General features: G+C 46.2%; 2 protein-coding genes across 5 annotated transcripts in view; both read right to left on the reverse strand.

The window, feature by feature from the left end:
* TIMELESS (timeless circadian regulator) overlaps nt 1-14,382 on the reverse strand; it is a 42,769-nt gene extending 28,387 nt beyond the window's left edge. For all 4 annotated transcript variants that reach the window (XM_008003667.3, XM_008003665.3, XM_008003664.3 and 1 more), the window contains exon 1: nt 14,257-14,382. The gene's annotated coding sequence lies outside the window, so the exon portion shown is untranslated. The remainder of the gene's footprint in view (nt 1-14,256) is intronic.
* Nucleotides 14,383-14,448: 66 nt separating this feature from the next.
* Nucleotides 14,449-20,018, reverse strand: MIP (major intrinsic protein of lens fiber). The gene is made up of 4 exons (XM_008003668.3): nt 19,491-20,018; nt 18,828-18,992; nt 18,310-18,390; nt 14,449-16,424 (listed from the first exon to the last, which is right to left on the reverse strand). Exons 1-4 carry the CDS (start codon nt 19,848-19,850, stop codon nt 16,239-16,241), a joined length of 792 nt encoding a protein of 263 aa, XP_008001859.1. The 5' UTR covers nt 19,851-20,018; the 3' UTR covers nt 14,449-16,238.
* Nucleotides 20,019-27,625: the final 7,607 nt, after the last annotated feature.

The raw sequence follows: 27,625 nt of genomic DNA on the forward strand, positions 1-27,625 counted from the left end.
AAAATTTGCTGGATGTGGTGGTGTGTGCCTGTAGTCCCCGCTACTCTGAGGCTGAGGCTGAGGCGGGAGGATTGCTTGAGCCCGGACGCAGGGGTTGCGGTGAGCCAAGATTGAGCCACCGCATTTCGGCCTAGGCGACAGAGTGAGATTCCGTCTCAAAAAAACAAAAAACAAAAAAATCAGCCTGGGCATGGCAGCTCATACCTGTAACCCCAGCACTTTGGGAGGCCAAGGCAGGAGGATCACTTGAGCCCAGGAGTTTAAGACCAGACTGGGCAAAAAAGTGAGACCCCCATCTCTACAAAACATTTTTTTTTTAAAAACAGTCTCACTCTGTCACAGGTTGTAGCACAGTGGCGCAATTTCGGCTCACTGCAACCTCCACTTCCTGGGCTCAAACGATTCTCCTGCCTCAGCCTCCTGAGTAGCTGGGACTACAGGCATGAGCCACCAAGCCTGGCTAATTTTTGTATTTTTAGTAGAGACCAGGTTTTGCCACGTTGGCCAGGTGAGTCTCGAACTCCTGACCTCAGGTGATCCACCCACCTCGGCCTCCCAAAGTGCTGGGATTACAGGCGTGAGCCACAGTGTCTGGCCACTACCAAAAATATGTTTTTGTAATTAGCCAGGTGTGGTGGCGCATGTCTGTGGTCCCAGCTACTCAGGAGGATCACTTGAGTCTGGGAGGTTAAGGCTGCAATAAGCCATGAACGTGCCATTGCGCTGCAGCCTGGGCAAAACAGTGAGACCCTGCCTCAAAAAAAAAAAAAAAAATTAGCTTTGTACTTGGCTTGGTTGCCCCCTCTAGCTGTTGGTCGCCCTACCCAGGAACACAAACATACATGTTTCCAGACACAGAGCATACCCCATGGTCTCCAAACACGCACTCAGTTTATTATTCCTGTGTCTGGGAGGTCTACCCTCCTTTACAAAAGTTCTAAGCCTATCTGACCTTCAAGATCAAGCTCAAATGCTACTCCTCCATGAAGTTTCTCTTGATAGCCCACAGCAGGATGGGATCTGATGGCACGTCTCACACTGTATGTACTTCTTACTCCAACACCTAACTACTTTCTGTCTTACATTGTAATTACCCAGAACAGTTTTTTCTCCTCTACCAAACATTGTCTTATGTACTTCTGAACGCACCGAAACCAGGAACTTTCATATGAGAGAGATTCAGCAAAAACTGTTGAGTACAACTTGGTGTTCACAGAGACTGGTACCTCGACCAAGCAATCCTTGCTCCAGAGATTCCCATTGGATTGGCTGAGACTATCAGATCCGCCTTGCTGTCTGAGGCTCTTGCTGTCCCCCAATCCTGTTCCTTCTCCCTTAATCTATTACAGGTATACTTCTCAATAAGCCCCTCATACCCCCTAACTCCATCTCAGTGTCTGCTTCCTGGAAGACCTGAACTAACTCAACTACCCTACCTTCCTTCCATGGTTATTGTGTGAATCCAGTGAAATCACTCAAATAAAAGCACTTTGTAATCTGTCATAATACAAAGTTAAATCAGTGGTTTCCATGCTTTATGATTTCATGTACCAGTATATTCCCACCCTAAGTGGGGAACCATCCTATCTTGACTGGTAAGAACATTAAAAATAAGAATAAACAGGCTGGGTGCGGTGGCTCACACCTGTAATCTCAGCCCTTTGGGAGGCCCACCTGTATGGATCACTTGAGCCCATGAGTTTGAGACCAGCCTGGGCAACATGGAGAAACCCCGTATCTACAAAAGTTACAAAAATTAGCCAGGCACGGCAGCATGCACCTATAGTCCTAGCTATTTGGAAGGCCGAGGTGGGAGGATCATCTGAGCCTGAAGAGGTCAAGGCTGCAGTGAGCCATGATCACACCACTGCACACCAGCCTGGGTGACAGAGTGAGGCTCTGTCTCAAAAATAAATAAATAAAAACATACAATAATTTAAAAAACAACATCCTACGAACATCGATTAATGCCAATGTTTCATAAAATAAACAGCTTGTTTAACACCCTAAAAAAGTATACAGTATATGATATAATCTCAGCTATGTCCTTTAAGATCCATAATCACTATTAAAAATTCCATACTGTCTATGGAAAAACCAAACTCTGACAAATATTTAAAGAGACTTAGCCAAAGAGTAACTGTAGACCAAGAAAACACTAACTCAAGAAGTCTTGGCTGGGCGTGGTGGCTCACGCCTGTAATCCCAGCACTTTGGGAGGCCAAGGTGGGTAGATCACCTTAGGTCAGGAGTTCAAGACCAGCCAGACCAACATGGTGAAACCCTGTCTCTACTAAAAATACAAAACTTAGCTGGGCGTGGTGGTATGCACCTGTAGTCACAGCTACTTGGGAGGCTGAGGCAGGAGAATTGCTTGAACCTGGGAGGGAGAGGTTGCAGTAGGCCGAGATAGCACCACCGCACTCTAGCCTGGGCCACAGAGCAAGACTCCATCTCAAAAAATAAATAAAAATAAAAAGTTGGAATCGGTAGAAAGGAATGTTTAACATCAAAGTAAGTTAGTTAAGGAAGTCTGCTAACCATTGTGTGATTGGTGCTATGCCAGAATCAAGTTATGAGAGCAAGATGTAACATACTGGGTCCAAGTGACCTGTTTAGCAAGATGGATGGGCTGCGAACATGGCTCTCTCCAGGCTCCTCAGGAAGGAATTTAGAACACCGAACAGTGGTCAGAATTCAGTAAGAATACATTATCCTTATTTTCTCATTTCACTTCAGATGGATGGAAATGTCATCATATACTAGTGTTCTTCTAGCATTTAGAAATCATTGATTTGTATAATAAAAATTGTAAACCAGTCCAACAAAAGGAAAGCTCCATGCTGCAGGGCTTCATTTTGTTTTGCTCATTGCTGCATTCTCCAGTGCCTAGAATAGAGCTTGGCATATAGCGAGCATGCAATTTTTTTTTTTTGAGACAGAGTCCAGCTCTGTCGCCCGGGCTGGAGTGTAGTGGCGCGATCTCAGCTCACTGCAACCTCCGCCTCCCAGGTTTAAGTGATTCTTTTGCCTCAGCCTCCTGAATGGCTGGAATTACACCCACACGCCACCACACCTGGCTAATTTTGTATTTTTAGTAGAGATGGGGTTTCACCATATTGGCCAGGTCTTGAACTCCTGACCTCAGGTGATCCGCCCACCTTGGCTTCCCAAAATGCTGGGATTACAGGCGTGAGCCCTCGCGCCCGGCCGAGCATGCAATAAATCTTTGCTGAATTTTGACTCAACAGATTATCCTGAGTCATACCCTTTGAAACAGTAAACTCATTTCACAAAATAGAACCCAAGAAAATAATTCACGAAAGAAAGGAAATCATTTGTACAAAACCAAAAATAGTAATATATTTTCCTAGTGCACTCGAGTTTACAAAATGATTTTATAGCTTTTTTTTTTTGAGACAGAGTCTCACTCTGGTACCCAGGCTGGCACCCAGGAGTGCAGTGGTACAATCATGGCTCACTGTAACTGAAGCAGCACAATAGGGAAAATGAGGCAGGATAATAGTAAAGGGAATTCAAAGTTGGATAAAGGGCAGAATTAGTAAGAACATGAGAGCTGAAGCAAGGTGAAGGGGTAGGTGAGCAAGAAGCAAGATAAGAGGCAGAAGTTAAGCAGGCCAAAACAAAAAGTAAGAGAAGCAAGCAAGAACCCCATGGCTGGCAGGATCTAGACCAAAACAGCAAGGGGCAGTTCTTCAGGGGAAGGCATATGCATCAAAGAGAAAAACCTGTCCTTATCATACCCCGTATGATAATCAGCTCATCAAAACTCATGCATATGGACTGAATATCATGCACGTACTTAAAATTATGGGATGGAGGCAGCAGGCAAGCACTAAGCAACACACTCATCAGTCAAAAAGGCAGACACTGGCTAGAGATTAGGCAGCCAAAAAAACACATAAAAAGACCCAAACTACACCAAACTATGCTGATCTCATTTTGCAGAGGTCAGTCTGCTCTCTTGCTCCCAAAGTGTTAATACTGGGCTTGATAAACTACTTTTTTTTTTTTTTTTCTGAGATGGAGTTTCACTCTGTCACCCAGCCTGGGGTGCAGTGGCACGATCTTGACTCACTGGAACCTCCAGCTCCCTCCCAGGTTCAAGCGATTCTCCTGTCTCAGCATCCGAAGTAGCTAGGACTACAGGTGCCCACCACTGTGCCTGGGTAATTTTTGTATTTTTAGTAAAGATGGGGTTTCACCATGTTGGGCAGTCTGGTCTCGAACTCCTGACCACAAGTGATCTACCTGCCTCGGCCTCCCAAAGTGCTGGGATTACAGGTATGAGCCATTGCACCCGACCCCAGCTAATTTTTTAATTTTTTGTAGAGACTGAGTTTGGCCATGTTGCCCAGGCTGATCAACTCCTGAGCTCAAGAGATCTGCCTGCCTAGGCCTCCCAAAGTGCTGGGATTCCAGGCTACATGAGCCACAGTGCCCAGCAGGCCTTCATAGCTTTAAATACTTTGAACACACAAGTCCTCAGTGATAGGTAATCATCTCCATATTACAAATCAAGAAAAACAGGATCAGAGAGAATAAACATCCCAATATAATGTTTTTATAAATGAGTTATTTTATTTATTGAGATAGGGTTCTCATTCTGTCATCCAGGCTGGAGTGCAGTGGCACAAACTCCACTCACTGAAGGCTCCACCTCCCCGGCTCAAGTCATTCTCCCACCTCAGCCTCCTGAGTAGCTGGGACCACAGGCATATGCCACCATGCCCAGCTATTTTTTTTTTTTTTGAAACGGAGTTTCACTCTTGTTGCCCAGGCTGGAGTGCAATGGCGTGATCTTGGCTCACCACAACCTCCGCCTCCCAGGTTCAAGCAATTCTCCTGCCTCAGCCTCCCAAGTAGCTGGGATTACAGGCATGCGCCACCACACCCCGCTAATTTTGTATTTTTAGTAGAGACGAGGTTTCTCCATGTTGGTCAGACTGATCTCAAACTCCCGACCTCAGGTGATCCACCCGTCTCTGCCTCACAAAATGCAGGGATTACAAGCGTGAGCCACCATGCCCGGTGTGCCCAGCTAATTTTTTGGTATTTTTGGTAGAGACAGGGTTTCACCATGTTGCCCAGGCTGCTCTGGAACTCCTGACCTCAAGTGATCCTCCTGCCTCCTAACTATGCTAACTCAAATTTGAAAGTCTATATTTAAAAAGGGCACAGCCGGGCTCAGTGGCTCATGCTTGAAATCCCAGTACTTTAGGAGGCCAAGGCTTCTCATTTTGCAGAGGTCAGTCTGCAAAGGAGGATCACTTGAGCCCAGGAGTTTAAGACCAGTTTGGACAATATACTGAGACCTCGTCTCTACAAAAAATTTAAAAAATAAAATATAATAAAATAAAAAATAAAATTATCCAAGTGTGGTGGTGCGTGCTTGTGGTCCCAGCTACTAGAGAAGCTGAGGTGGGAGAATCACTTCAGCCTGGGAGGTGGAGGCTGCAATGGGCCAATATTGCACCACTGCACTCCAGCCAAGATGACAAAGCAAGACTCTGTATCAAAAAAAAAAGAGGAATGGAATACTGACTGATATATGCCACGAAGCAGATGAAACCTGAAAACATGTTCAGTGAAAGAAGCCAAACACAGCCGGGTGCGGTGGCTCGCACCTGTAATCCCAGCACTTTGGGAGGCCAAGGTAGGCAGATCACCCTGAGGCCAGGAGTTTGAGACCAGCCTGGCCAACATGGTGAAACCCCATCTCTACTAAAAATACAAAAAAATTAGCTGGGCGTGGTGGTGGGCGCCTGTAATCCCAGCTACTCGGGAGGCTGAGGCAGGAGAATCACTTGAACCCAGGAAGCGGAGGTTGCAGTGAGCCCAAATCGCGCCACTGCACTCCAGCCTGGGCAACAAGAGCGAAAACTCTATCTCAAAAAAAAAAAAAAGTCAAACACAAAAGGTCATATATTGGATGATGGTATTTATATGAAATGTCCAGAATAGGCAAATGCAATAGGCTGATAGGGGCACAGTGGCTCACACCTGTAATCCCAGCATTTTAGGAGGCTAAGGTGGGCAGAAATGGTTGTATAACTCTGAACCACACCTGGCTAACTTTTTAATTTTGTGTAGAGCTGGTACCTCCCTATGTTGCCCACAGTGGTCTCAAACTCCTGGCTGGCCTCAAGCAATCCTCCTGCCTTGGCCTCCGAAAGTGCTGAGATTACAGGTATGAGCCACCACACCTAACCTGAACTGTACACTTTAAAAGGGTGAATTTTACAGTATATGAATTATATCTCAAACAGCTGTTATAAACACTCCACACAATTACTATACACATTCTGTTTCTACCATTTTAACACCAAAAAAAACTATAGACAAAAATCTCAGGATAAAATACAGTCCTTTAAATTTAATAAATATGACTTCGTGAAAAAAATTCATTACATTGACTTTATTTTCACATTTCATCATAGATCAGGTGAGAATTTTGTCAAACACCATAGAGTCAGTGGATCTGGACATTTAAAAGGGATGTTACTTTTCCTACTAAGTATCAAGCAGTTCAGATGAAGCAATATTCATCTGAAATCACTACTTGGAGGCATTAAAATGCAAGAACCAAAAGAAAACAACAGATAAAATATTAAATGTATTTGCAATTCAAATTAACTTACTTTTTTTTTTTTTTTCTGAGACAGAGTCAGAGTCTTGCTCTGTCGCCCAGGCTGGAGTGCAATGGCACGATCTCAGCTCACTGCAACCTCTGCCTCCCGGGTTCAAGCAACTCTTCTGCCTCAGTCTCCTAAGTAGCTGGGACTACAGGCGCGCGCCACCATGCCCGGCTAATTTTTATATTTTTAGTAGAGACGGGGTTTCACCATATTGACCAGGCTGGTCTTGAACTCCTGACCTCATCTTAGAGCAATTTGACAGGCAGTTTACAGTTTTGTTTTGAGACAGGATCTCCCGCTGTCTGTCACCCAGGCTGAAGTGCAGTGGCGTAATCTTGGCTCACTGAAACCTCCACCTCCCAGGTTTATTATAGTATCTCAGTCTCCCAAGTAGCTGGGATAACAGGCCTGTGCCACCATGCCAGGCTACTTTTTTGGTATTTTGTAGTTGAGATGGGGTTTCACCATGATGCCTAGGCTTCTCTCGAACTCCTGGCCTCAAGTGATCCACCCACCTCGGCCTCCCAAAGTGCTGGGATTACAGGCATGAGCCATTGCACTCAGCCAATGTTTGTTGAATCTAATAATGATAATAATAAAAAGCCTGTATTCTGTATGTCTTTTTAAATGTTATTTTTCTAGTAATTTTATTTTACAGAAGTGCTTTTAGAACACTACTGATCTGCAACAGCTTGAAGGAAAAATCTACCTCGTCCTTTACGAAGACAGTTTGAGAAGCAGTGATATTAAGCACTCTACCCAGTGCTGAGCACAAAGTAAGAACCTCTGGCTGGACATGGTGGCTCATGCCTGTAATCCTAGCACTTTGGGAGGCTGAGGTGGGAGGATCACTTGAGTCCAGGAGTTTGAGACCAGCTGGGTAACATAGTGAAGCCCAGTCTCTACAAAAAATAAAATACAAAAATTAGCCGGGCATGCTGATGTACACCTTTAGTCCCAGCTACCCAGGAGGCTAAGGCAGGAGGATCACTTGAACCCAGGAGGTCGAGGTTGCAATAAACTGAAATCGTGCCACTGCACTCCAGCCTAGGTAACAGAGTGAGACCCTGTCTCAAAAGACAAACAAACAAAACAAACAGAAAGAACCCCACAAATATTAATTTCCTCTCCATCTGTCAGACTCTATAGTGAGTTACTACATGCTTAGGGAGAACCTTCCTGGCAAAAAATAGTGTGCAGGTGCAATGGCAATGCTAAAGAAATTTAAGAAATTTAGTTGCAGAAATAAAACCCATATAATATAGACAAACAATGTAAAAGATAAGGCAGTACAAGCTCTAAATACATGATACTGAAAAAACCTAAAAAACTAGTACTCGTTTCAGGTTAAAGTGGTCAAGGAGGTTTTGTCTGAGGAAGCATGATTAGAACTGGGCCTTTGAAAGCTGCATAGGATTAAGGCAGCTGGGAATAGGCGGGGCATTTAAGCAGAGAACTGCCAGTACAAAACCAAAGAGGGAGCCATTATGAATAGATGGGTCCATCAGGAAATCAATGGAAAAGCAGCTGGACCCAGCTTTATGGGAAAAACCTCATCTTTGTCCATCAGTTCAAAGATTTAGAACCTAAGCCAGGGAGCCACTGAAGATTTCTGAGATAGAAAACAAAATGATCGGCTGGGCGCGGTGGCTCAAGCCTGTAATCCCAGCACTTTGGGAGGCCGAGACGGGCGGATCACGAGGTCAGGAGATCGAGACCATCCTGGCTAACACAGTGAAACCCCGTCTCTACTAAAAAATACAAAAAACTAGCCGGGTGAGGTGGCGGGCGCCTGTAGTCCCAGTTACTCGGGAGGCTGAGGCAGGAGAATGGCGTAAACCTGGGAGGCGGAGTTTGCAGTGAGCTGAGATCCGGCCACTGCACTCCAGCGCGGGCGACAGACCGAGCCTCCGTCTCAAAAAAAAAAAAAAAAAAAAAAAAAAAAAAAAAAAAAAAAGAAAACAAAATGATCAAACCAGGGTCACACATATCCTACTACTGTATCACTATACACATCAGTTTGACCATTTTCCCGTGTAGCTTCCCTCTCTTTTCCTTTCAGCGCACTCTTTTCCTTGCAGCGCACCTGGGAAAGACCATAATCTCAGATCAATGCAACCATCTGCTTCCTAGACTTCAACTCAAATCTAGGCCTAGATGTGCTGGAGAAAACCAAATGACCCTGTATAGTGATATAAGACACATGTATAGCCTGCAACCTGAGCGGCAGCAAATCATTTCAGTATTCATTTTTTTTTTTTTTTTTTTTGAGACAGAGTCTCGCTCTGTCATCCAGGCTGGAATGCAGTGGCACGATCTCGGTTCACTGCAACTCCGCCTCCTGGGTTCAAGCAATTCTCCTGCCTCAGCCTCCCGAGTAGCTGGGATTACAGGTGCCCGCCACCACGCCTGGCTAATTTTTGATTTTTAGTAGAGACAGGGTTTCACCATGTTGGCCAGGCTGGTCTGGAACCCCTGACCTTGTGATCCGCCTGCCTCGGTCTCCCAAAATGTTGGGATTACAGGCATGAGCCACTGCGCCTGGTTTCATTTTGGCATTCTTGGTCAGCTTCATTGTCTCTTCCCAAAGAACCACTATCCCTAACTTTTATCATTATCCTCAAGCCCCTTCACTCCACTGCTTCCTTGCCTCCCACCTGGTTTATGTGCTCCCTTCCTCTTAGGAACAATTGAGGTTATCAGACATGAACTCTCTCAACTCTCTCCACCCGAGCCTAAAAACATACATATTTCAAACACCCACCCTTAGTTCTTTGCTTCTAATCAAAGCACTCTGTGATCCTCATTAATCACTTCCTGTCCCTTAGTTGGTTATTCCTTATTTCCAACCTTCCCTTTATGCTAGCCCTATCCCCATATATTATGAGTTGCTCAAGGGTATTCCATCTTTTTTTTCTTTTGAGATAGTGTCTCAAAAGTGTAGTGATGTGCAGTGGTGTGATCTCAGCTCACTGCAGTCTCAACCCCCCAGGCTCAAGCTATCCTCCCACCCCAGCCACCCAAAGTGCTGGGATTACAGGCATATGCCCCCACACCTGTCCTAGCTCATCTTAAGGGGGAAAAAAATCCAACATAAAATACAACTTTTCCCTTTGACCTCTTATTGGCTGTTCCTCCTCCTACTTAAGTGCTGATTTTCCTTAGGCCTCCATCTTTAGCCTTCTTCCCTTATCACTGTACAAGGCCTGATTGGGCAAACTCACTCTCTCCCATGCACTTCAACTACCATCCAAGCCAGACCCAGCAAATCTGTTTTTCTGGCCCCTCTGAGCTCTTGAGTTGACAATCTCATATATTAAACTAACTGAATAGCATTCTCTACCTTCATGTCTCAAAGATACCTCAACATGTCCAAAGCTGAACTCATCTTCCCAAGTCTGACTCCACTTTGGCTCTCTCAAGGACTGATATTATCTCCCTCAGTGAGGAAGGCTAAGAGTTTCACCTTATTAAAAGAAACCTAGGGCCAGGCGCACTGGCTCACGCCTGTAATCCCAGCACTTTCGGAGGCTGAGGTGGGTGGATCACCTGAGGTTGGGAGTTTGAGACCAGCCTGACCAACATGGAGAAACCCCATCTCTCCTAAAAATACAAAATTAGCTGGGTGTGGTGCCGCATGCCTGTAATCCCAGTTACTTGGGAGGCTGAGGCAGAAGAATCGCTTGAACCCAGGAGACAGAGGTTGTGGTGAGCTGAGATCGCACTATTTCACTCCAGCCTGGGCAACAAGAGAGAAACTCCATCTCAAAAAAAAAAAAGAGGCTGGGCACGGTGGCTCATGCCTGTAATCCCAGCACTTTGGGAGGCCGAGGAGGGCGGATCACCTGAGGTCAGGAGTTCAAGACTAGCCTGACCAACATGGAGAAACCCTGTCTCTACTAAAAATACAAAATTAGCCAGGTGTAGTGGCGCATGCCTGTAATCCCAGCTACTCAGGAGGCTGAGGCAGGAGACTCGCTTGAACCCGGGAGGCCAAGGTTGCAGTGAGCTGAGATCGCACCATTGCACTCTAGCTTGGGCAACAAGAGCGAAAGAGCGAAACGCCGTCTCAAAAAAAAAAAAAAAAAAAAAAAAAAGAAACCTAGGAGTAACCTTAGCTCCATCTCACTTAACTTTCTTAAGTTTTTCTATCAGTCGCTGTCTATCCTTTTATCCCAATTGCTACTGCCTTAGTTCAGTTCCTGAGTAGCTCTTGCTTAGGTTACTCAACCTCTTCCTATCCTCTTTCTCTGTCTTCAGGCTTTTTTTCTTTTTTGACAGAGGGTCTCACTTTGTCACCTGGACTGGAGCGCAGTGATACAATCACAGCTCCCGGTAGCCTCGACCTCCCAGGCTCAAGCAACTTTCCCACCTCCGTCTCCCAAATAGCTGGGACTATAGGGTATGTCATCACACCCTGCTAATTTTTGTATTTTTTGTAGGGACAAGGTTTTGCCATGTTGCCCAGGCTGGTCTTTAACTCCTGGGCTCAAGCGATCCACCCACCTGGGCTCCCAAAGTGCTGGGATCACAGGCATGAACCCAGCTGCCTCCAGTCTTGTTCTATCTAGCCTCAATATGGTTACCCAATTTAGGCATATAACAATCCTGCTTAAAACACTTCAATGGATACATAAGAAACTTCATAGTGATTGTCTCTGAGAACTGGGGAATCTAGGATAGGAGAAATATTTGTCTTTCACTTTGATACTATTTGAATTATTTACTATTAGCATGCAGTACTATAAAAACCTAAGGTTTCAGTGACCCCATTGCCTACAATACAAAGTCTTTCATGAATCTCTCTCCTGTTTACCTCTCAAGCTTCTCTCTCAAGCTACTACTCTATCCAGAATGGCCTCCCATCCAAGTATCAACTTAGCTCTGAAGACTGTCCAGGCCAGGTGCAGTGGCTCACGCCTGTAATCCCAGCATTTTAGGTAGCCAAGGCGGGTGGATCGCCTGAGGTCTGGACTTCAAGACCAGCCTGGCCCAACATGGTGAAACCCTGTTTCTACTAAAAATACAAAAATTAGCCAGGTGTGGTGGTGGGTGCCTGTAATTCCAGCTACTTGGGAGGCTGAGCCAGGAGAATCGCTTGAACCTGGGAGACTGCACCATTGCTCTCCAGCCTGGCAACAAGAGCAAAACTCGGTCCCAAAAAAAAAAAAAAAAAAAAAAAAAGACTATGCCCAAAAGGGACTTCCTCCTGACTTCTCCATATAGAAGTGACCTCCTTTTCCTTGTTGTTTGCTGTGTGCCATATTCAGACTTCCAACATGGTACTTACAATTCATGTTGTATACAATAGTTAAATTAAAAGTCTAACTCCTTCCCTTAGCCTTAGATTCCCTGAGGACAGAAATTCTTTTTTTTTGGAGACGGAGTCTCACTCTCTCACCCAGGCTGGAATGCAATGGTGCAATCTTGGCTCACTGTAACCTCCACCTCCCAGGTTCAAGTGATTCTCCTGCCTCAGCCTCCCAAGTAGCTGGGATTACAGACACATGCCACCACACCCAGCTAATTTTTGTATTTTTTTTTTTTTTTTTAGTAGAGATAGGAATTCTTATTCACTTTTGAATTTTCAGATCCTTGTTACAGGATCAGAATTTCCACAGGTGGGGCTTAGGCAAGTGTTTTGAGAATGTTCCTCAGGTGATTCTAACTATCCTATGTTAACTGCACTAAAACGTAAACTCTTTCACATCAGGAATTATTACCCAGCACAATGTAGGTGCTCAATAAATGCTTTACTAAACTGAACTGAAACAGACAAGTCTGGAAGATGAGGGAGAAGAGTTTGGAGCTAAAGATCTGAAGGCATCAGGATGTAAGATGGTGGGAGTGCAGTGAGAGAATGGAAGCAGGGAAGGACTTCTTTATGACCCTTTCACTGTAACTGCAGAAGACTCAATTACGTGTGTTTTCCTTACCACCTGAGTTCCTGAAGGGAAGGGAACTCTCCGTCCTACTCATCTCTGTAAGCCTGGCCCTAAGCACAGTGCATGGTACATGTTAGGAGCTCGGTAACCTTTTATTGATCTCTTATTGATCTTTTTATTGTGTGTATTGGCCTAGGAGGCTGGATAAATTGATTTTCAGAGGGACAATTAAGTTCAGTCTTCAAAGAGAAGTTCACTTGGCAGAGCAGTGTCAAGAACTTCCAAGCAGAAGGAACAGCAGGAACGTTAAGTTCTAAGACATGAAAGAGGGCAGCCACAATCTTTCCATGTGGCCAGGAGTCAGGTGCATAAGAACTTTACAAAATGAGATTGAGAGGGTCAAGGCCAGACTGTGTGAGGCCACAGACACCCACCTACGGATTTAAAAAGGTTAACTGTGGATGGCCAAAAAGGAGTTTTAAATTTAACATGAAATGATCTACCTTTACTCTGTACAAAGTACTAATGGGGCCACACGCAGTGACTCACACCTGTAATCCCAGCACTGTGGGAGGCCGAGGCGGGTGGATCACTTGAGGTCAGGAGTTCAAGACCAGCCTGGCCAACATGGTAAAACCCCATCTCTACTAAAAATACAAAAATTAGCCGGGCGTGGTGGCAGGCACCTGTAATCCCAGCTACTTGGGAGGCTGAGGCAGGAGAATCGCTTGAACCTGGGAGGCAGAGGTTGCAATGAGCCAAGATCAGGCCATTGCACTCCAGCCTGGGAGACAGAGCGAGACTCCATCTCAAAACAAAAAAAAAACAGGCCAGGCGCTGTGGTTCACGCCTGTAATCCTAGCACTTTGGGAAACCGAGGCGGGCGGATCACGAGGTCAGGAGTTTGAGACCATTCTGACCAATATGGTGAAACCCCCATCTCTACTAAAAAAAAAAAAAAAAAAAAATACAGAAATTAGCCGGGCATGGTGGCGTGCGCCTGTAATCCCAGCTACTCAAGAATCTGAGGCAAGAGAATCGCTTGAACTCGGGAGGCGCAGGTTGCAGCGAGCCGAGATGGCGCCACTGCACTCCAGCCTGGGCGACAGAGCAAGACTCCGTCTCGGGAAAAAAAAAAAAAAAAAAATTAAAAAATTTGAAAGTACTAGTCGAAGCACGAAAGGCAAAGAATTGAGAGGCTAAAGGGAAAAAAGCTTCATTAGCGGCCGAGGTCCAGCTGACAAACCCAAACATTAGGCAACTGAGGGAAGGGAGTGAGAAATCCATTCCATAAAACCCAGGAAGTCAGTCAAGCGGCCTGTAAATTGCGACCCCTGCTGACCGTCAGGCCACACACCGGTTTTTTCCAGCTCTCAACAAGATGCGGAGCTCCGAAGTGGAACTCCCCCAGGCACCTTCTGTTCTACTTCAGGAGTTCCAAGCCCCTTCCCATCACAACCCCATCCTGCGGGAGGCCCAAGTTGTGCGGAGCAGCCCAGGGATAAGTCAGCCGCCTGGGCGACCTGGGAACGCAGCGCCGGAGACTAAGGAGCAGAGTACAGAACTGCGCGTGCGCGGCTGCAGCACGAGCCCCGCCCCCGGCTCTAAACCGGGTGGCGGGAAAAGGGACTCAGCGCCTCCTGAGAATGCCCCCATAGCTTCGAAAGGATCCCCGTGTCCGCTTAGCGCCTTCTCGCCACACACTCACTCACCCGCTCCCTGCGGGTCCTCAGAAGCCCGGAGGAGCCAGCGGCCCTCAGGCGCGGGGCCGCAGCCTTTCTGCCACCAGGCTCGTCTGGACGGGTCCCTGCCTGCGCGGAGAGCGAGGCGGGGCTAGCCAGGCTGGTCCACGTGACTCCGAGCGAACTGGGGCGGAGATTCGTGAAGAAGGAAGGAAAAGGGAAGCGTGTGCAGGGACTGTTTTATGTGAGGTCGATCTAAAAATCACAGCGCTATGAATTTTCTGCTGAATTATAGTAGAATCAAAGTCCGATTAGAGGTGAATTTACAAACATTCTTCCCCTTCTTCTAGTCAAGCGGACTATTGCAAGTCTTAAATAGTTAGTTAGAAAAGTTAGGTTTTATTTGGGAGGAAGTAAAGAGCTGAGAGGTAAAGGGAGGAATGGTCTTCTGGGGTGGGGGATGTCTGTTGTATTATAGTATAAGTTTAAAGCTTTCAAAGTATATAAGAGGCTCATAAAAGGAAGAAAGCAACCATAAATATTCATTGATCAGTTGAGGGTCTTTTCTGGCCTCTCCTGAGATGATCTTGCCAACAAGAAAAGATAATAGGGCTCTGCTCTGGCCCCCTGTAATCCCAGCTACTGGGGAGGGTGAAGCAGGAAGATCGCTTGAGCCCAGGATTTCTAGGCTGTAGTGTGCAATGGTCGTAACTGTGAATATCCATTGCATTCCAACCTGGTCAACATAGTAAGACCCCCCTCTCTTTAAAAAAAAAAAAAAAAAAAAAAAAGGAAGAAGATAGGGCTCAAACGAATAATAATCTCCTGAATTATTAAGCATTTGAATAGAAGGAATCAATTTCTGGGGTATGAGGGAGTTAGAATAGATTTCCTTCAAGATGAAAGGACAGATGACAGAGAAAAATACACAGACACAAAACAAAACAAAAGAAACACTGAACTAGTGATAAAAGCAGAAAGATGCCATTTGAGGAGTGTTTTGATTTGCTCTAAATAAATTAAAACAGAGTCAAAGCCTCTCCCCTCATGCCCCCTACTACCACCCCTGCATTTATTTGCTCCAGGAATCAGATTTCCTGTGTTGGCCTTAGGGCTTAAATACCATCTGCCAGGCAGTCACACCAGTGGACGTCAGGCTGACCAGTTAAGCTGCTTAATTTTTCTAGATTCTAGGCTTGCCCAAGCCCTATTTAGGTTGGAAGCTCCTTGGCCCAGGACCTCTGAAGAGATCCATTATGCCAGAATGAACACAACCAGTCAGTGGATGTAGACAGGTTTATGTGGCTTTACAGAACAGCTCAAATCCTAGCGTTCACTTTTCTCAGAGCTACTTCCCCACCCAAGTCCCTGGGGCAAGCATCCCTGAGATAAGTAGGCTATATGTTCCCATTAACTTTCCCCCAATTCTTTGGTACACCTGCATCCTGATCTGGGGCTAATATCTCCATTTTCACCACCCACATCCCTTGAGTCCCTTCTCCTAACCCTTGGAATGCCTTGTCTCCTCCACTTCTCTCCATCTGCCTCGTGTGAGGAGTAACTCCCTGCTTCTCTGTTCCTTCAGAAATCAAGAGTCACACACTTGACTGGCAACAGGGTAAAGGCCAGAAACTTAAGGTGTGGGTTACCCTGTACTCACCATACTGGGTCAAGGAAGGGAGGTATAGGATGGCACCTGTTTTTGCTTCCTTAGCTCTCATTGCCCCAAAACTCAGACACAGCCACAATCACTCACATTCATATGCACAATCAGCACACACGGCGAAGAGAGGTGGGATGGGGAGGAAGGGAAGTTCGCACCAACTAGCTCATGAATGCAACTTGAAAGATTTCACACAGCAAAAGGAAAAAAAAAAAACAAAACACATACATAAGTTAAAAAATAAAGAAGTACATGCCCCTCCCCACAGTCTCTTTCTTCATCTAGGGGCTGACTCAACCCCTCCAAGTAAACTCAGAAGCTTTCTACTCCCTCTATTCAGTTGGAGCTTCTACAGGGCCTGGGTGTTCAGTTCAACAGGTTCCCCTGTGACTTCTGGTTGTCCATTGGAGTCTTCAGGTTTGACACCCCTGAGGACAGACAGTCTCTCAGAAATACTCTTGAGCCGGGGGAAGAGGAGGAAGTCGTAGAGGAGGCTGCCCAGACCCCCTCCAATGATTGGGCCCACCCAGTACACCTGTAGGAAGAGAAAAGGAATACTCAGGCTTGGGGAGGGGACAGAGCAGCAAGGCTGCTCTTTTTCCAACCGCATTAGTGGAAAACAAGATATTGTGCACTTGATATATACAGTAACCTCACCGTTTATTTTCTGATTCATCAAATTACTCCTGTATCCCACACCTTAGCATGTGTATATTCTATTTGTTGTTATCAATTTGCACTAGTTTGTATGTTGCTTTCAAAAATTTTTTATAAATTGTGTGAAATACATATAAAATTTACCATATTAAATATTTTTGGGGCCAGGCACGGTGGCTCACGCCTGTAATCCCAGCGCTTTGGGAGGCCGAGGCGGGCAGATCATGAGGTCAGGAGATCGCAACCATCCTGGCTAACACGGTGAAACCCCGTCTCTACTAAAAAACACAAAAAATTAGCCAGGCGTGGTGGTGGGCACCTATAAACCCAGCTACACGGGAGGCTGAGGCAGGAGAATGGCATGAACCTGGGAGGCGGAGCTTGCAGTGAGCCGAGATTACGCCACTGCACTCCAGCCTGGACGACAGAGCAAGACTTTGTCAAAAAAAAAAAAATTTTGGACAGGCACAGTGGCTTACTCCTGTAATTCCAGCACTTTGGGAGGCCGAGGCAGGCGGATCACAGGTCAGGCGTTTGAGAACAGCCTGACCAACATGGAGAAACCCCGTCTCTACTAAAAATACAAAAATTAGCTGGGCGTGGTGGTGGGCACCTGAAATCCCAGCTGCTCGGGAGGCGGAGGCAGGAGAATTGCTTGAACCCAGGAGGCGGAGGTTGCAGTGAGCCGAAATCGTGAGATCAAGCACCACTGCACTCCAGCCTGGGTGACAGAGCGAGACTCTGTCTCAAAATATATATATATATATATATGTTTTTAAGTATACAGTTTAGTAGTGTTAAGTACATTCACACTGTTATGCAACCTATATCTAGAACTTTTTCATCTTGCAAAACTGTAACTCCATACCCATTAAACAACTGCCTATTCCACCCCACCCCCATCAGCCCCTGGTAACTATCCTTCTACTTTGCATCTGTGAATTTGAGTACTTTAAATACCGCATATAAATGTAAATCATACAGTATTTGTCTTTTTGTGACTGGCTTATTCACTTAGCATAATGACCTCAAGATCATCCATGTTGTAGTATGTGTCACCATTTCCTTCCTTTTTACAGCTAATATTCAATTTCTGTATATACCACATTTTGTTTATCCATTCATCCACTGAGGAACACTTGGGTTGCTTCTACCTCTTAGCTATTGTGAATAATGCTGTTATGAAATTGGGTGTACAGCTTTGAAAAATTTTTAAATTATTTCCATATGTTTGGCTTGCACAACATCAACATAACCACTATTTATTGACTACTTACTTTATACCAGATTCTATGCTAAATGTTTCTCACATATAACTTTCACACATTTCTCGTAATGTCCCATTTTATAGTAAAAGAAACTGAAGCACAGAGTGATTATTTGCCCATGGTCACACACAAAGCCAATAAGGTATTAGAACTGGGATGGAGCTGAGGCCCATTTGTGCTCACAACACATCCTGATCTCTGAGAGCAGAATTTATTGTGCTCGTATTTCGTTGTCTCTCTTCATACCCCCTGGTTCAGCAACCAGTGAATACTCAGTGCATGCTCCCTGACTAACCAGAGAAGGAACAATATGAGCGAGAGCCTCTCCTTCTAGCAAAATCATGAATCCTGCTCACACAGGCATGCCAAACTCTCTGACAGCCCCCTTAGCTGAGTGCTGGTACACGCAGAAGGAAAGCAGGAATCCAGCCTGGAACCTGCAGTCCACAACCATCCAGAAGGGCTCCAGGATCTTGCCCCTCTCCCTTCACTCACCCAATGGTTGGTGAAGTTCCCAGTGAGAATGGCAGGAGCAAAGGAGCGGGCAGGATTCATGCCTGCACCAGTATAATACATCTGCAAAAGAGACAGTTGTAACTCAGACACCCCCCTACTCTACCCCAGCTTCTCTCCCCACAACCCACATTGCCCCTGAGAGATGGCGTCTTGTCTCCAACCAGCAGCAAGTGGAGAGAGACAGCCTGCATGACTCTCCAGGAGTTCCCACAATGGGGTGAGGGCAACTGATGCCCTATCTGGGAACAGGCTATGGATCCATAGGCAAAGTCCATGTCTAGCCATGATGCATGCATTTCTACCTTGGGGTCAAGAAGGACTAGAATAGCAGTCCCAAGAGAGGGATAGGGCAGAGTTGATTCCTTTGTGCCAGTACAGAGTGCAATGGATAATGTTCATGTTTGACAGTGAAGTAGACAGGAAGAACCCTTAAAAGTTGGGAAAGGTTTAGGGGCCCCAGAATCCTTGAATGAGAAGTTGCTCTCCTTCCTGCTTACCCCAAAGAGGTGCCCCAGGGCAAGGGAGAAGCCAACGGCCAGGGCCACGGAGCCTAGTTGGCCATTCCGCCTCTCATCGTATGTGGCAAAGATGCAGAGCACGAACTGGAGTGTCAGGAAGATCTCCACTGTGGTTGCCTGGGCCACGCTCACCCCAGGGTGCAACTGCGCAAAGGAAGAAGAAGAGAGGCAGCTCATGAGGGCTGCCACAGTGTTACCTCCTCAAGACTTCCCCGGCAAGGATCTTCTTATGGCATCGGGTTCCTGGAGAGGAAGGATAATACAACCCCCTTCATAATCATTGTATTTGCATCTTAGTATCTCCTAACAATGCTCCTTCATGATGGAAAAGATTGCAGCCACTTACATGGATGAGGAAACTGAGACCTTGAAAGGTAAAATAAGTATCCTCAAGAACCTGAAAGGAGTTGGAAGGAAAGCTGAAACTCAAACTCAGGTTTCTTAATTATCAGTCCAGGGACCTATGCCTTCCTTAAAGCTCTAAACCACCTGTCGATCCTCTCCACTTTGACACACACATGCTCACACATGCACGTATTGTCCCAGACCCCAGGGGAGCTGAATCACCTGCACCAGTCAGGGAGTCAGGGTAACAGAGAGTCGGGACACCAGGTTCCCCATCCCCTCTCAGTCAACCATTACCGTGTTGAGTGCTAGGTTTCCTCGGACGGCAGGCGGGGTAACGCTATACAGCACAGCAGCCCCAGCCACAGCTCCCAGGATCTGGGCTGCCATATAGCAGAAGGCACGGAGCAGGGACATCTGGGAGCCCACAAGGAAAGCAAAAGTGACTGCAGGATTGACGTGGGCTCCACTGATGTGGCCCACAGACTGCACCAGTGTAGCCAGGGCCAAGCCAAATGCCATAGCCACCTGCAGAACATGCAGGGGTCCAGGAGCCCAACGCAGTGAGGACCCCAGCCCGAAGAAGACATAGAAGAGGGTGGCAAAGAACTCAGCGAATATGGCCCTCCAAAAGGAGGCTGACCGCAGTTCCCACATGGCAGGGGGGATGGGCACAGTGCCTGGGTCCCTGCTACCCCCGTGGCCTTGTCTGGGTGGATGGTCCCCTTTATAGAGGACTCTTAATCCCTGGGAGGGGCAGATTGAGGTAGCTGGCCCAGCCTCTTAACCCCTTCACAGCTGTGGAGGGCTAAGTCCCCTCCCATACATGGTAAAGATGCTGGATTTTCCCTCCTGTCTCAACTGGGAGATGAGCCAAGAGAGCCATGGCAGTGAGGGTGGGATTGGGGTCACAGCAGGAGAAACTATGAGAAGTGGGGGTGAAGACAGTGGGACTGGAAGAGTCTGCCCTTCTATATGTGTCAAAATTGGGGTTCATAGTCCTTATTGACATCTACATTAGAATACTCTTCAGCTCTCTTTGGAAGGTCCATCAAGCTGAGCTCACTTCATGGCATTTGGGGCTGAGCTCCTGGGGGCCTCAGCCTCCTCTGAGTCTGCCAGGGGTAAGGGTGGGGGTGGGGGTAAGGAGTGGGGTTCAGCAGGGAAGTTGGATAACTAAAGAGAATTCTTTAGTTCCCAGGGATTAGAAGCCTTTCTCCCATTGGTTAGTTTGGGCTGGAATCTGTGGACCCTGCAGCTCTGGGACAAAATAGTTCTGCTGTGTCTGGCTTTCTCTGAGCCCGGGTTCCCTACCCCCAGTCCATGACAGTACTTCCCTTTTCAAACCCTAGGCCTGGCTTTTTAAACGACAGGGACTAACAGAGAGAAGACACTGTCATCCCCGCATGGGCTGGGGGTGGGATTGGAGGGATAGGAATGGGAAAGGGACTCGTAGTTAAACCTTAGAATCAGCTTGTATTTCATCTTTCCTAACTCACATGGTCATAGCAAGAAGTAGTGAAAGGAAGGAAACTGAGTCATGGCTATGAAGCAATGGGAAGGTCTAATGTCCTCTAATACAGCCATAATCAGCACATCCTAAACCTTGATCCCTAGGGAAAGGTATGGGTGTGCTGGGATCAGATCTGGGGAAACAGCCGGTCAAGGAGAGGGAAAAGGATAATATGGGGAAGGAAAGTTTGGGGAAAGAGGTTCAGTTGTGCTTGGGCCTGGTGAGGGACTTGGGACCTAGACGTGGGGTTGTGTGATGATGAAGAAGGTGGAATGGGACATACTGATAGGTTCTACCATCTCCACATAGTGGCAAGTCATACTGGCCACAAACTTTTCTCATAAACCACCAGAGAACAGAAATTTGAGGTGAGGCCTACAAGAATGGTGCCCAGCATGGGTCCCACCCAGTACACCTATGGGGAGAGAGAAGGACTGTGCTTTCAGGGACTGTGCTTTCTCCTCATAATACCCAGCTTGGGGATGGACAGAAAGAGAGTTATAGTGAAGGTAGAGGGTCCATCTAACCTATCCACTGGCGGGAAGAGTTGCTAAGAACAGGCCAGAGAGCACCCAAAGGGTTTGGAGCTCTCAATCACGTAGAAGAGAAACAGTCCACCAGACATCATTGGAATCTCCTATATTCTAGAAGTCTCATCAGTCTCCTGACTTCAGGCCCTGTGACCCTCGATGCATCTCTCCCAGTAATGCTCCCAGATCCCAGTCACCACTGCTGGCCTCAGGAAGCATGCAGGGTTCACATCACCTCCAGAAGAGGTCCCCTGGACAGGAGAAAGAGAGAGGGTAGCACATCATGGTGTTAAGAGCAGAGACTTTGGTCACAGATACTCTGGTCCAATTAGGTGAGGATAAAAAGTGACAGAACCGGCTGGGTGTGGTGACTCACGCCTGTAATCTCAGCACTTTGGGAGGCCAAGGCGGGTGGATCACCTGAGGTCAGGAGTTCGAGACCAGCCTGACCAACATAGTGAAACCCCGTCTTTACTAAAAATACGAAAAATTAGCTGGGCATGGTGGCGGGTACCTGTAATCCCAGCTACTGGGGAGGTTGAGGCAGGAGAATCGCTTGAACCCCCTGGAGGCAGAGGTTGCGGTGAACCAAGATCGCGCCATTACACTCCAGCCTGGGCAACAAGAGCGAAACTCCATCTCAAAAAAAAAAAAAAAAAAAAAAAAAAAAAAAAAAAAAAACTACAGACCCAGTTACAACTGCTGGTGGGAGTATAAACTGAGATATAATTTTTTTTTTTGAAACAGGGTTTCGCCGTGTCACCCATGCTGGAGTGGAGTGATGCAATCACAGCTCATTGCATTTTCAACCTCCTGGGCTCAAGTGATCTTCCTACCCCAGCCTCCCAAATAGCTGGGACTACAGGTGTGTACCACCATGCCCAGTTAATATTTTTATTTTTTGTACAGATGGGATCTCACTCTGTTGCCTAATCTGGTCTCAAACTCCTGGGTTCAAGTGATCCTGCCACCTCGGCCTCCCAAAGTGTTGAGATTACAGGCATGAGGCACCATTCCCCACCTGAGATAATGACTTTGGGACACAGTTTAACACTTACTTATAAAGATGAACAAATTACATAATTTCTTTTTTTTTTTTTTCTTTGAGACAGTCTCACTTTGTTGCCCAGGCTGGAGTGCAGTGGCACAATCAGCTCACTGCAACCTCTGCAATTTTTATGCCTCAGCCTCCCAAGTAGCTGGGACTACAGGCGCCTGCCACCATGCCCAGCTAATTTTTGTATTTTTAGTAGAAACGGGGTTTCACCATGTTAGCCATGCTGGTCTTGAACTCCTCACCTCAAGTGATCTGCCCCTCTCGGCCTCCCAAAGTGCTGGGATTACAGGTGTGAGCCACCACGCTAGGTCAAATTACATAATTTCTGATTTAGCAACACCACTTCTCACTTATATACCCAAGAGAAACTTGGGTAGCACATCATGTAAATTTATGTAATTGTCGGCTGGGGGCAGTGGCTCACACCTATAATCCCAGCACTTTGGGAGGAGACCGGCGGATCACCTGAGGTCAGGAGTTGGAGACCAGCCTGGCCAACATGGTGAAACCCCATCTCTACTAAAAATACAATAATTAGTTGGGCATGGTGGTGAGTGCCTGTAATCCCAGTTACTTATGAGGCTGAGACAGGAGAATCGCTTGAACCCAGGAGGTAGAGGTTGCAGTGAGCCAAGATCGTGCCACTGCACACCGGCTGGGCCACAAGAGCGAAACTCAGTCTCAAAAATAAAATAAAATGAAATAAAAGTAATTGTCAAGGTTCTAGTTTTTCTTTTGGGTGTATGGTTAGAAATGATGCTTAATCATTATTAAAAACAAGTAAGTGGGAGCCATATATAGGCCAATGAGGAGAGGATATTATGAACAACAAAATATTCTGTGTACCCCAAATTAATTAAAAACAGCAGTGACAACAATATATGCTTTACCACTTTCTAGTTGGGCAAATTGTCCCTGCTATATATAGGTTCCAGGAGGCCAGGGACCATGTCTAATTTTTCACCAGTGCAAACCTGGTGCTTAACACACAGAATGCAGTAAATAAATATTTGTTGAATAGACTAGATTAGCATAAGCTTGCTTGCTTGCTTCCTTCCTTCCTTTTTTTTTCTTTTTTCTTTCTTTCTTTTCTTCTCCTTTCTTTCTTTCTCTTTCTTTCTTTTCCTTCCTACCTTCCTTCCTTCCTTCCTTTCTTTCTTTCTTTTTCTTTTTCTTTCTTTCTTTCTTTTCTTTCTTTTCTTTCTTTCTTTCTTTCTTCCCCTTCCTTCCTTTCTTCCCCTTCCTTCCTTTCTTCCCCTTCCTTCCTTCCTTCCTTCCTTCTTTCCTTCCTTCTTTCTTTTCTTTCTGACAGAGTCTCACTCTGGAGTGCAGTGGTGCCATCTCAGCCCACTACAGCCTCCACCTCCTGGGTTCAAGCCTCCCAAGTAGCCGGGATTACAGGTGCACAGCATCACAACTGGCTAATTTTGTTATTTTTAGTAGAGACAGGGTTTCACCACGTTGACCAGGCTGATCTCAAACTCCTGGCCTCAAGTGATCCACCTGCCGCAGCCTCCCAAAGTGCTGGGATTACAAGCCTGAGTCATTGCACCTGGCCAGAGTAGCATAAGCTTCTGAGTCTCAGTTTCCTCTGTATCAAATAAGATAATGTAGGTAAAGAGCCTAGTACAGTGTCTGGCACAGAATAAAGCACTTAAAAACAGGGGGTACCTGCACCTGTAGTCCCAGCATATCAGGAGGCTGAGGTAGGAGGATCGCTTGAGCTCAGGAGTTAGAGACCAGCGTGGGCAATATGGCGAAACCCCTCCTGTACAAAAAATACAAAAATTAGCCAGGCACAGTGGCACACACCTGTAGTCCCAGTTATTGGGGAGGCTGAGGTGGGAGGATGACTTGGGCCTGGGGGTAGAGGTTGCAGTGAACCGAGATGGCACCACTGCATTCCAGCCTTGGCAACAGGCCCTGTCTCAAAAAAAAAAAAAAATAGAAAATTTGGCTGGGTGTGATGGCTTATACCTGTAATCCCAGCACTTTGGGAAGCTGAGGTGGGCAGATCATCTGAGGTTTGGAATTTGAGACCAGCCTGGCCAACATGGCAAAACCCCATCTCTACTAAAAATACACAAAAAAAATTAGCTGGGTGTCATGGTGTACACCTGTCATCCCAGTTACTTGGGAGGCTGAGGCAGGAGAATCACTTGAACCCAGGAAGTGGAGGCTGTGGTGAGCTGAGATCACACCACTGCACTCCAGCCTGGGCGACAGAGTGAGACTCCGTCTCAAAAAAAACCCACAAAATTTAAATTTAAAAAATGTAAAAAGTAAACAGAAGCCACTCAGTGGGGTTTTATTAAGAGGAACAGGTAATCTCTAACCACCAATCCTGTAGCCTCTTATAATAAGAGACAGAACAGCAAAGGGCAGTTAATTAAATCTCTTGTAGACAACAAATAAAATGGCTAGGTTTCCTTATCTGCAGCTACCATCCTCTTGCCTTTATTCTTCATCAAACGTTGACAAGAACTCCATGGAGAACTAAACCTCGGCCCATTTCCTTTCACATCAGTCTCCCCACTTAGCTAAATGCCAGCCTCTTTCAAACCTAACTAGAGATGAACTCTCAAAAGCTTACTTGAGTTTTTGCATAGATATACATACAATTAGTATGCTTATTGTTTTCTACTAGCCTAGCCTTTTATTTTTATTTTTTTTACAGACGTAGTCTCACTGTGTTGCCCAGGCTGGAGTGCAGTGGCATGATCACAGCTCATTGCAGTCTTAAACTTCTGGGCTCATTCCATCCTCCCACCTAAGCCTCCTGAGTAGCTGGGACTATAGGCATGTGCCACTGCACCCAGCTTATTTTTTGTAGAGATGAGGTGTTACTATGTTACCCAGGTTGGTCTCAAACTCCTACCGATCCTACCGCCTCAGCTTCCCAAAGTGCTGGGATTACAAGCATGAGCCATAGAACCTGGACTTTTTTTTTTTTTTTTTTTTTTTTTTGAGACAGGGTCTTGCTTTGTCTCAAAAAAGGAGAGACTCTGAGCTGGAGTGTAGTGGCGCAATCTCCCAGGTTCAAACAATCCTCCCATCACCTAAGCCTCGCTGGGACTACAGGCATGCACCATCACACCTAGCTAATGTTAGTATTTTTGGTAGAGATGGCCTTTGCGGTGTTGCCCAGGCTTATCTTGAACTCCTGGGCTCAAGCAATCTGCCTGCCTTGGCTTCACAAAGTGCTGGGATTACAGGCGTGAGGCACCTCACTCAGCCTTAGCCTAGCCTTTTTAAACAAAACAACAACAAAAAACAAATACAGTCCAGGCACAATAGTCATGTCTGTAATCCCAGCACTTTGGGAGGCCGAGGCAGGCGGGATCACGAGGTCAGGAGATCGAGACCATCCTGGCCAACACGGTGAAACCCTGTCTCTACTAAAAATACAAAAAATTGGCCAGGTGTGGTGGTGGGCACCTGTAGCCCCAGCTACTTGGGAGGCTGAGGCAGGAATATAGTGTGAACCTGGGAGGCGGAGCTTGCAGTGAGCCGAGATTGCACCACTGCACTGCAGCCTGGGTGACAAAGCGAGACTCCATCTCAAAAACAAAAAACAAAAAACAAAAAAAGGCTGTGTCTCCCTTCAGAAGTGGGATACACCTGCAGTCCTAGTTACTTGGGAGGCTGAGGCGGGGATCTGTGATGGTGCCACTGCACTCCAGCCTGGGCAACAGAGTGAGACCCTGTCTCAAAACAACAACACAAAATAACCAGGCCTCAGCCTGGTTCACTGAGCCTGTGGAGGTTGAGGCTGCAGTGGGCCATAATTGCGCTACTGCTCTCCAGCCTGGACCACAAAGTGAGACTCTGTCTTAAAAAACAAAACAAAAACAAAAACAAAAGAAAAGAAATCTGCAAAGGAAGGTGACTTTGGAGAATTGCCTAGGAGTAAGGGGATTTCTGGGGTGTAACCCTCCTGGTTGATGCCAGGACACATTCCCATTCATCTTCATCTTTTTTTCTGGTTCACTTGTTCCCCCTGTAGCTATTATTCTACTTCATTCTCATATTTGGGGTTCTTTTCAGGGGTTGCAAAATGTTTTTAGCTATAGATTCTCCACTTTTCTTCTGGCCTTAAGTAAGTATGCAAATGTTTTTGAAGTTTTTTCCAACAGGAACTATGAAAATGGAGAAAGAATGTGTAAAATAACAAATTTGAGTAATTACAAAGTTATTATAAATCTTAATGACTCCAGCAGTAATCACCCTGAATTCTCTTTTATCTCTACACTTAACTGAGTTATCTCTTGATTACTAATGATCAGGCTTTCAAACTTTAGGACAGTGACCGTGATCCTAGCTTACTCCCCACTTCAATAAGGAAGGTTCCATTGCTCAGTCCCAGAGAGTGCTATACAACCATAATGGGTTGCAAGTGGGTCTATATAGCTTAGGAAATATGCAGGCAGAGCTATTTTTCTTGCTCTGTTCCTCCGCAGTGGGTCCCATGTGGTTACCATAGTCACCTCTAAGGATGTCCAGGACTGACTCACCATCTTACTGCAGCTACTCCCTAGCCAGCCCATATTATCAGGACCTGAAGAATATATCAGGTTTGAGTTCCATAAACAGTCTACGCTGGACAGGCGTGGTGGCTCATGTCTGTAACCTCAGCACTTCAGGAGACCAAGGCAGGAGGATTACCTTGTCAGGAGTTCAAGATCAGCTTGGGCAACATAGCAAGACCCTGTCTCTATAAGAAATTTTTTAAAATTAGAGGGATTGGTGGCACGTGCCTATAGTCTTAGCTACTCAGGAGGCTGAGGTGGAAGGATCACTTTAGTCCAGAAATTCAAGGCTACAGTGAGCTATGATTGTGTCACTGCATTCCAGCCTGGGTGATGGAGTGAGACTCTGTTTCTTTAAAAGAAAACAAAATAGTATTTTATTGCCTGTCTGGCCAGGTTGTAAAAATATAAACAAATGTAAATATATAAACAAATTATATATATGAAAATATAAATAAATAAAATGTAAAAGGAAAATTAGCCAGTCATGGTGACTCATGCCTGTAATCCCAGCACTTTGGGAGGCCAAGGCAGGAGGATGACCTGAGGCCAGGAGTTCAAGGCTGCAGTGAGCTTATGGCACCACTGCACTTCAGCCTTGGCAACAGAGGGAGACCCTGTTCAAAACAATAAATAAAGGCCAGGCGCAGGGGTTCACGCCTGTAATCCTAGCACTCTGGGAGGCCGAGGCAGGTGGATCACTTGAGGTCAGGAGTTCGAGACCAGCCTGGCCAATATGATGAAGCCTGTCTCTACTAAAAATACAAAAATTAGCTGTGCATGGTGGTATATGCCTGTAGTGC

The sequence above is a fragment of the Chlorocebus sabaeus genome, chromosome 11 (assembly GCF_047675955.1).
Source record: "Chlorocebus sabaeus isolate Y175 chromosome 11, mChlSab1.0.hap1, whole genome shotgun sequence".
Classification (NCBI taxonomy): domain Eukaryota; kingdom Metazoa; phylum Chordata; class Mammalia; order Primates; family Cercopithecidae; genus Chlorocebus; species Chlorocebus sabaeus.

Bases quoted from the DNA above. Each gene is read 5' to 3' on its own strand.
- MIP (XM_008003668.3), bottom strand. From the start codon at position 19,850: ATGTGGGAACTGCGGTCAGCCTCCTTTTGGAGGGCCATATTCGCTGAG. The intron at 18,993-19,490 runs GTAATGGTTGAC...TCCTTTGCGCAG, and splicing joins GAAACCTAGCACTCAACACG to TTGCACCCTGGGGTGAGCGT. The intron at 16,425-18,309 runs GTGAGTGAAGGG...CTCTTCCTACAG, and splicing joins GGAACTTCACCAACCATTGG to GTGTACTGGGTGGGCCCAAT.